The 9,873-nt window shown below is 35.2% G+C and overlaps 1 protein-coding gene across 1 annotated transcript; it reads left to right on the top strand.

Annotated features, from left to right (window-relative positions):
• Positions 1-3,652: 3,652 nt before the first annotated feature.
• LOC140985335 (protein RAE1) lies at positions 3,653-8,142 on the top strand. The gene is made up of 11 exons (XM_073453166.1): positions 3,653-3,850; positions 4,015-4,101; positions 4,483-4,560; positions 4,638-4,831; positions 5,260-5,401; positions 5,712-5,792; positions 6,064-6,192; positions 7,091-7,168; positions 7,274-7,345; positions 7,641-7,721; positions 7,826-8,142. The coding sequence occupies exons 1-11, from the start codon at positions 3,797-3,799 to the stop codon at positions 7,874-7,876; spliced, it is 1,047 nt and encodes a 348-aa protein (XP_073309267.1). The 5' UTR covers positions 3,653-3,796; the 3' UTR covers positions 7,877-8,142.
• The last annotated feature ends 1,731 nt before the right edge of the window (positions 8,143-9,873 follow it).

Below are 9,873 nucleotides of genomic sequence, written 5' to 3'. Positions count from 1 at the left end.
GGAGGCTTCTTGACCAGCGACTTGAAAAACTCCCCTCCCCTCAGTCCTTGTGTAAAGGCACTTATCATGATGTCAGGGGTAGCCGTCGGTATCTCCAGCGCTGCACTGTTGAAACGCTGGACAAATTCTCGCAAAGTTTCAGTCTCTTGCTGTTTCATCACGAACAAGCTCAAATAATTTCTCTGGTGCCTCTTGCTGCTGGCAAATCGGTGCAAGAAAGCTGTAGCAAAATCCTCAAAAGACTGTATGGAGTTGGGCTGCAGGGTGTTAAACCATTGCTGGGCTGACCTCACCAACGTGCCCAGAAACACCCTGCACCTGACTCCATCTGAATATTGGTGCAACAAAGCCGCATTCTCAAATCTCCCCAAGTGTTCCTCGGGGTCAGTATGTCCGTCATACTCACCAATGTTAGATTGTCGGAAATTCGGAGGAACCCCTTCCTCCAAGATGGCTAGTGAAAAAGGGCTTCCTCTCTTAGGTACCGGCGCTCTGCTTCCTACCTGCTCCCTCAACCTTCGTATCTTCTTCCACATCTCCCCCATCTCACTAATCTCCCCAGTTGGGAGGGGTTGCGTCTCCTCCACCCTGCTCTGGTGGACTTCAACATTTTCCTCACGTTCCTGACGGGCGGCCTGTTCCTCTACAAACACAGACTCTTGATTCCTTTTCATGGCCTCCTCCACTGTCCGGGTGATAAATTGGCCCAACTGCTCCAGGGTCAAGTTCCTCACGTTCTCATTGGGATGGTTTTGCTCGACCCTTGTCTCGTGAAGGGGCTGCTCGGTTCTTGTCTCTTGACGAGGTTGTTCCTGTCTCGTCTCAAGGCGCGGTTGTTCATGTCTTGTCTCAACATGAGACTGTTCAGGTCCCCTCTGAGGACGCGATGATGCTGAGGTAACTCTTCTACTTCCTTTCCTGCCTACCATCTCTACGTCTCAACTCAAAACTTTCCCACAGACGGCACCAAGTGATACTCACGGGAAATTTTAGGGTCCGCTTCCAGCAAGTGTCACTAGTCCAGACGCAGGTTCTAAATTACCTTGAGCCTGAAATCAAGAATAAGATCGTTAGAAGGGGGCTGGGAGGGTGTCCCGGCGTAGCCCTTCCGACGCTCAAGTCAGAGACTGAGGATATATGGGGGAGCAGCTAAGGGTGCTGCTGAAAACCATATATTGAATTCGAAATCATACGCTCAAACCTGATATTTATAGGAGAATACCTGGGCTGCTCATGGGTCCTTCACCTTTGGGCTCTATAGATGGGCCGGGAGTTTGGGCCTGATCTTGATGGGTCCATCCCTGGGGTATCATATATATAGATCATTATATTAATCTAAAAGACTTTGATTTATATAATACCTTGCACAAACCTATTCCAAAAAGACACCACCCGACTAGAACTCCTAACACTCAAGATTGCAGGCAGTACATTACAATTTGCATAATATTTAACGTCTTTGTGTCAAGACTACAAACACAATCTTTAATATCTTTGTGTGAAGACTCACTCAGCTAAACAATAAGCTCAGAGAGAGTGATTGTGTGTGAATATGTGAGAACCGATCTAATCAGTACAACACGAAGGTCTTCTCACACAATTGGACTTACAGCTTCTAGTAAGCTGATATAAAGTTAACGTGCCCTCTGTTTTCTTCACACACCGATATTTAGTTGTAGTTCCGCTACTTCTTGTCTTCAATGGTCTTTGATCTGGTATATATATAGGCACTCGGCTGACCGTACATGAAGACTCAATAATAATGTCTGTTGCATTTTCATGTGCTTCCTTTGGACATGTCTTCTCATTCTGACAACTGTTCTGGAAACTTTTATCTTTTTAGCTTTGCTGCAACGTCCATTATTGTAGCTTCGTCTATGAAGTATCTTGTAGCTTATATATTCGTGCTTAGCTGGATTCCATTAAATAGTCTTGTCGTGACATGTGAACAGATCAGTTACAACTGATGCTTCTAAACTGGTCTGGCGAAATCAGTCCAAACTAATTTCACTGTATCAGTTCTTTTGTTTAGCTGGGTCTTCATCCGTTGAGCTCTTCATCAGCTGGCCAGGCTTCTGAAGGTCTACTGCTGAACCACCTTTCATCTGGACAATCAGTGGAACTGTTCTTTGATATATCAGTTGGACGGATTCAGTTTTGGCAATCAGTTGGCGTCTCGACAGCTTCAGTTTTGGCTTCAGGAACTAATCAGTTTGAGATCTGATCAGTTTCAGCTTTCTGCGCACTAGATAAATTTGTTAGAAACAAAATAATAAGTTTTGTTAACATCAAAATTAAGATTGCGAACATGAAACGTTCAAACACAATTCAATGTATTAAAGGTTTAAATTTTTTCCAAATTATTTTCTGGATAGGCATGTATATTCTCATGCGATTTCTTGAAATATGCAAAATATTTTTATAAGCTGGGAAAAACATAAAAATATATTTTTTTAATAATATTTGTGGTTGTTATATATTTGTTAAGATCATGCATGATAATGGAAGTATGAGAAATTGTATCCTCAAACGGTGGGAAATCGATGAGAAAATTCAAATATAACCTTTTGTCCAATTAGGCCATTTTCTAAAGAATTTTCCCAAACGTTTGCATGCCATTAATTAATGACAAAAACTTGTGTGAAACAGTCTTACTGGTCATACTTTGTGAGACGGATCTCTTATTTAAAAAATATTACTTTTTATGCTAAGAGTATTACTTTTTATTGTGAATATCGGTAGGGTTGACTCATCTCACAGATAAAGATCTGTGAGACTGTCTCACAAGAGACCTATTCTTAATTAATTTCCAAAATTCCACTAATCAATCACATCATAGTTTGTTTCTTGCATCTCTCCCATTTTGTTTTCACAAAAACTCAAGTGAGATAGTCTCATGACATAATTTTATGTAGTTGATTTCCTACTCTACCCGACCAGATTTATAGAAAATATTGTTTTATATCAAAAGTATTATAAATCTTTTCTTAAATGGATCAGATCGACTCATTTCACAGATATAGTTTGTGAGACCGTCTTACAAGAAACATACTATTTATTTTAATAATCTATATCTTTTTTCCTATTTGTTATTATTCTCTTTGGATATGATTTTTATATTTCTAAACGGACATTGTTCATATAATATATACAATTATTTGATATTTTAAAATATCAATATTTTTTAACTGCATAATTAAAATAAAAGGGTCCGATACTAAAATTTAAATAAAAACCCATATTTTTTTGTGTAGATAAACCGAATCATCGACCCCGTTGTCAAACAAAAATAAAATATATCATTTAGTTTAATCATTTTTTTTATTTTATTTCCATTTCTATTTAAAAAACATAAGAAATAATTTAAAAAATACTAAATTATTTCTTAGGTTTTTAAAATAGAAATGGAAATAAATAAAAAAACATAAAATTATCTTAGCTTTTTAAATATCAAATTGTTTTAGAAATAATTTTTCGAGTTGTGCAATAACTTGAGTCTTAAACGGCGATTGGGCAGATTTAGCCCAATTACAGAAAAGCCCAAATGATTCTAATTTTAACAACTAAAGTAATCGGGCCATGATCCAAGGAAAATAAGCCCAATAAGGATACCGTTTTCCGACTCGGTTTCTTCTACCTACATAATAGCGTTGTCTCAAAGCTTTGTACTTTCATGTTTTTCTCTATAAATTCTCTGAATATTTGTTTCTCAGTTTCATAGTAATCTCCCAGTTCGGATTATCCCTGCAAATTAGCAGATTTAAAGCTTAAAATTAGGGTTGAAGAAGACTTGCTCATGGCTACATTTGGCGCTGCATCCGCTAACGTAAACCCCAACCGTTCCACCGAGGTAACTGGTTTTGTGCGGTGTATTATCTTTTGTTTTCGTAAATAAATCGAATTACTGATAGTTTAGGGACTTTCTAGCATCGATTCTTGTTTCCGCATTTGAATTTCAAGTATATGTTATGCATCGGTTGATTTGTTTATTCTATTTTTTGGGCTTTCGTGAAGGTTGTACAATCTCCAAATGATTCGGTGTCAAGCCTCTGTTTCAGTCCCAAGGCTAATTTCCTTGTTGCTACTTCGTGGGATAATCAGGTATCATCATGGTTTTCTGTAGTATGGTGTTCTTGTTTTCAAGTTTTTAGTAGCTAGTTACCATTGTTTTTAACCTTATTTGACACAATGTTGGTAAAGGATTTTGGGAATAGAGAAACTTTTGAAAGTTTGTTTAAACTTGGTTGAAGGTTAAGTTAGTGCAGACTCGGATCAGTTATATGTCATTTTAGTTCTGTTTGTGGGTGGATTGATATTTGATTCCTACTCGTGTAGATATCTTATTTCGCGGGATGATATTTCTATGTTTGATGTAGAGTCTTTGTGACTGGTGTTGAATTGGACTGTTTAGGAACGAATGTTTTTTATTAATATGGTTGCTGCCAGAGATAACATGTTACATCCTATGTCAAATTCTCTTAGGTACGATGCTGGGAGGTAATGAAAACGGGGACCACTCTCAACTCCGTTCCTAAGGCAGCAATGTCACATGATAATCCGGTAAGTTACAACTTATGAAATTCTCTGATTAGGTGACTTTTTTTTAATATCATAATTTACCATGTGATTTTCTAAAGGTGTTATGTTCAGCATGGAAAGATGATGGGACAACTGTGTTTTCTGGGGGCTGTGACAAGCAAGTGAAGATGTGGCCATTACTGTCTGGTGGGCAGCCTGTCACTGTGGCCATGCACGATGCTCCAGTTAAGGAGCTGGCTTGGATCCCAGAGATGAATCTCTTGGTCACAGGAAGTTTTGACAAGACTCTAAGGTGATTTCCTTAAGTTTGTAAATTATTTGGCATTCTTTTGTTGCTTTATTGTTTGTGCTCTGTGTTTGATTCTCATTGCGAGCATCATTTCTTTTTCATGTTAATATGTAATCTATCGTTTTAAATTGCAGAATTCTCCTTGTTTAGTTGATGTGGCAATTCAAAATTTTGTTTTAATTATCTGGTATCAGTTTATCTCGTTCATGGTATGCTAGAACAGTTCCGTCTATCGAAGCATTTTCATCCCCAATATTGTCTACATCTGGTCTAAAGAGCCAGCGTGCTTTATCAGATCTTGATTTGTTTTGTGATTTGTCGCTTTATTCCTAATATCAGTGTAAACTATTTCCTATTTCTACTCTAGCCAGGTCTGATATGCAATCTTAAAGCTGAGGTTTAATCTTGGTAATGGTGCTACACATTTTCAGGTACTGGGATCTGAGACAGCAAAGTCCAACTTGGGTCCAACAACTTCCGGAGCGCTGTTATGCTCTTACTGTCAGACATCCTCTTATGGTGGTTGGCACTGCTGATAGAAATCTCATAGTTTTCAATTTGCAGAACCCGCAGGTATTCTCCTTCTTCTTCAAGAGATATGTGATGTCTTTCCAATCAGTCTCCTGAGACAACAACTCTGTACATAAATAAGAAATGAAGATATGTAATTACTTTTTTGGTCAACGTCGATAAAGCCTTTACTTTTTTGGATCAGCTGCTGCTATGATCATACTACTGTGCGGTCAAGAAAGTCATGACTCGTTCTTTTGTTTTTGTGTGTTTTATCTGCACCTGTCTTTGTTTTTTAAATCATAGTCAACGCGGTATTGTGGTGGTGTGTCATGTTTTGTAAACTTCATTAATTGCTGCTGAAATATGACAGTCCGAGTTCAAGAGAGTTGTATCACCTCTGAAGTACCAGACTAGGTGTGTTGCTGCTTTCCCTGATCAGCAAGGTTTCTTGGTAAGTTTCCTTGTCCTAGATATCCTTTTGCGATCTAATCATTTTCTTGAATATGGCGTTTTTTTCGGTTGAATATATTGTATTTAATTTTAGGTTTGGGTGTTCTACAACCCATGGCTTTAATAACACTAATGATTATTGGTGAAAAGTTGCATGAAATCATTGGATACTAATATGAGATCGTTGCCTGTCATTAAATGGAGATAAATAGATAATGATTATTCCCATAGTGGTTATTATGCTCTCGTCACATTTTGCATTGATTTTGTAGGTTGGCTCAATTGAAGGAAGAGTTGGTGTACACCATCTGGATGAATCACAGTCAAGTAAAAATTTTACTTTCAAATGCCATAGAGATGGCAATGATGTTTTCTCGGTCAACTCACTGGATTTTCACCCCGTAAGATATTTTATTTAAGTGCCCTGTGCTTTATGTGTCTGTGAAAGTTTACTTCCTTATAGATTGTTGCCTTCCTTTTCAACTTTGTTGTTAAAATAAATTGATAAATGATGTTCTTAAATGGTTGGTAGTGTAGAATTTTTCACTAAATATCTATATCTTGTACTAGGGCTACTTGGTTTATCACCCATCTGGAGAAGGATATCATATTGTGCTTTATCTTTGTCTACCAACTCCCAATGACCTGTATTATGTCTCCTGAAATTCAGTACATGCACATTTCTGTCAACTTAAACTGATCTCAATGATCCATATACAGGTCACAAAATTTCCGAACTATTGTAGTGATAGTTAAACTATTTGATCCTCGTCCTTTTGCTCAAGGATTTATTATTTGATGAATTTAATAAAGAGCCATTCATGAAAGTAACCTAAGTAAATTGATTCTTCTATACAATGGGAAAGACCTTTCACATATGTGTGCTCCTTTTCAACTTTTCACCAATCATTGCAGGAGAGGACAATATACAAAGGAAAAATCTATGGCTAATACTTTCTTTGGATGCACTTTTAAGAAAATTTATGTGCTAAATTTGGAAGTATTGTGGAATTGAATTGTTTGTCAATTTTTTGTTTTCTTAATTTGTTCAAACTTCTTGTTTCGTAACTAATGTTCTCCATATAATATTCATCAGTGAGATTAAATCATGTGATCTATTTTTCTTAAGCATTTGACAATTTTAGCTTTAGGAGGGACTGTAGATGTAAAAGCTGTTTGTTTACCTGAGTTTTTAGGTGTATGGATTAGGGTCTAATTTTTCCTCACTGTCATTTGTATTATAAGCTCCTATATTATTATCTGTGTACGTACTTTTCTGATAAAACCGCCAAATCTCAGATTCATCACACATTTGCCACTGCTGGATCAGATGGGGCGTTCAACTTCTGGGACAAAGATAGCAAACAGAGGCTTAAGGTATATATGAGGCGTCTGTAATCATAGTCATTATGTTCTATACTGCAATCTTCTTTTAACATAAACATACATCTGACTACTTCCATAATTTCTTGATTTGTTTAGGCTATGCAGAGATGCAATCAGCCCATTCCTTGCAGCTCTTTCAACAACGATGGTTCCATATATGCATATTCGGTAGGTTCCATACATGCATATTCGGTATTATTTGGGTGCCATATTCAGTAAATTTTTCACCAGTTTCTTAATCATATAACAATGAAAAAACAGATATTCGTCAAAATTTCTTATTGTATGCTGTTTGCAATGAAGAGTTTTAGCACACCAATTTTAAGATGTTTAGCGTAATCATAGTAGCACTATATTTTGAGCTTTACATTGCCACGAGTTCGCAAAATATGCTTGTGTTTGTATGAAATGATCGGGATATTGAATTTAATTACTGTGCTACTTTTGTTGGGACATAAACTAGGTTTGTTATGACTGGAGCAAGGGTGCTGAAAATCACAACCCATCAACAGCAAAAACATATATTTATCTACATATGCCTCAGGTAACCACCAGAAAGTTAATTTAGTTTTTCCCCGGCTTAACTTCATCAACATATGGATTTTGGACTGGTAGTCCTTGTCACCATAACTTCGAATTCTCCTTCAGGAGGCCGAGGTCAAAGGCAAACCACGAACAGGAGCTGGCGGTAGAAAGTGAAAGATTAGGCAGATTTTTTGTATGGATATACGTTAGTGATCAGTTTCTGGCCTGGAGTGGTTTTTGGTTTCAAAGTCGCGTATGGTGTTCAGTTATTGTTAGCTTTGCATTTTCTTGGTTTTGCATCAGTATGGTTCTTATTAGGAAGCAAGCTAAACTGGCCAGTGGAGTTGTATTGAATATTTGGGATTGAATTTTCCCCCGTTTTGACAACTATCGAAGTCGTTATCTGTTTATAGAAATATATTCCTTGTCAATTTCGAATATTACCATCTCATTTTTTATTATATTTTAAAATTTATTTTTTTCTCATTTTTCGCATCTGCAATTATCTTTATTGTGAAGTTAACTCATCTTCTTAATTGTTATCATTTTCACATAATGTTAAAATTATAAACCAATTCACAATATTGCATTTTAACATTTAAAAACAATTTTTTAATCGATACTTTATATTAACATTTCTTTTTCTCGTAAATAAAATTAAGTTATATAAATCTATTTTGCGAACATGAATATTTCATTTTTTTTGTCATTTCAAAATAAAATAACATTTTTCCAAAATAAATAAATATATAAAAGAACCATTTTACTCTTTTAAAAATTTAAATAATTTTATCAAATATGTTGGCCTGATCTATATTACAATGGAAATGCAACAGCTTTGCTTTTAGTTTATTCAGATTGAAACTGTTGGTGTAAAAGTCATTGTTCGATTCTATTTGGACAAATATTTATAAAATGTTTTTCAAAAAAATTTTATAAAATATTTTAAAAGTTATTTTAATAACAAATATGTGTTTGTACTATTATTCTATAAAATATGTTTTAGTAGGTAGGGGTGTGCAAAATTTCGGTTAAACCGAATTAACCGACCGAACCGAATTATTTAGAAAAATCGGTTCGGTTAATTCGGAAGTTCGATTTTGAAATTTTAAAAAATCGGTTATTTCGGTTCGGTTCGGTTCGGTTTCGGTTTTAATTTGAAAAATTTGGTTAAACCGAATTAATCGAATTAGTATATATATTAATTTAAATTGTATATGGGCATTAAAAATATATTAGAAAGAAACTCAAATTTTCATGCATTAGAAGGAAGCTCATTCATCCAATGATTTTATCTTCAATATTTTTATTTGTTATTGATATTTTTTGTTCAATGTTTCTAGTTATTTATAAGCTCTCCATTGTTTTCTTTTTTTTATGTGTTAAAATTCGCATATTTTAAAAAATATCGGTTATTTCGGTTACCGATTTGAAAATCGGTTCGGTTAATTCGGTTTCTACGAATATTTTTATCGGTTCGGTTATTGGAAAAGTAAATCGGTTAAATCGGTCGCTTCCACTTCGTCCACAGCTGCTCGCGCGGAGGCTTCCCTCTAAGGCGGAACGCTCCCCTACCGATGTATTTTTACACCCCTGTTAGTAGGTCTATTGTGAAATATGTCAATTATGTTCATATTTACAATAATAAGTATTTGCATAAAAATTAATATTTTTTTATCGATGATTCAAGTAAGAGATATGTTCTCACAAAAGTTTTTGTGAAAATTGTTTTTACAATTAAAAAATTAATATGTTTTTATTTTCATCGTTTCGTTCATTACTAAAAAAATTAAAAAAAACGTCTCTCAACTAGTTTTAAAAAACTATACTTGAATAAAACTCAACATTTTTAAAATACTTATCCGAATGGAGAAATTTGGTTTGAAGTTTTTAAAAAAATCATCTTCGGCTCAAATTTGGATTCGAGTTAATATAAATATTCATGAACAAATTGCGATTTACATGATAGAATTGTTTCAACGTAAACTAGATTCAAACTTGTTCGAATTTGGCTCAAGTTTGATGATCGTGCACATGAATCGAATAATATTTGACGTAATTTGAAAAACTCTCGAACTGAATTCGATCACGACAAATAATAGATGAAATGAATTGGGTAATAAAGCGATATGCACGAAATGAATCCATTATACAAAATTAATTAATTATAT

Source organism: Primulina huaijiensis, chromosome 9, assembly GCF_012295235.1.
Source record: "Primulina huaijiensis isolate GDHJ02 chromosome 9, ASM1229523v2, whole genome shotgun sequence".
Taxonomy (NCBI): Eukaryota; Viridiplantae; Streptophyta; class Magnoliopsida; order Lamiales; family Gesneriaceae; genus Primulina; species Primulina huaijiensis.
The sequence above is the reverse complement of the archived record's forward strand: the minus strand, read 5'-3'. Positions and strand labels throughout refer to the sequence as shown.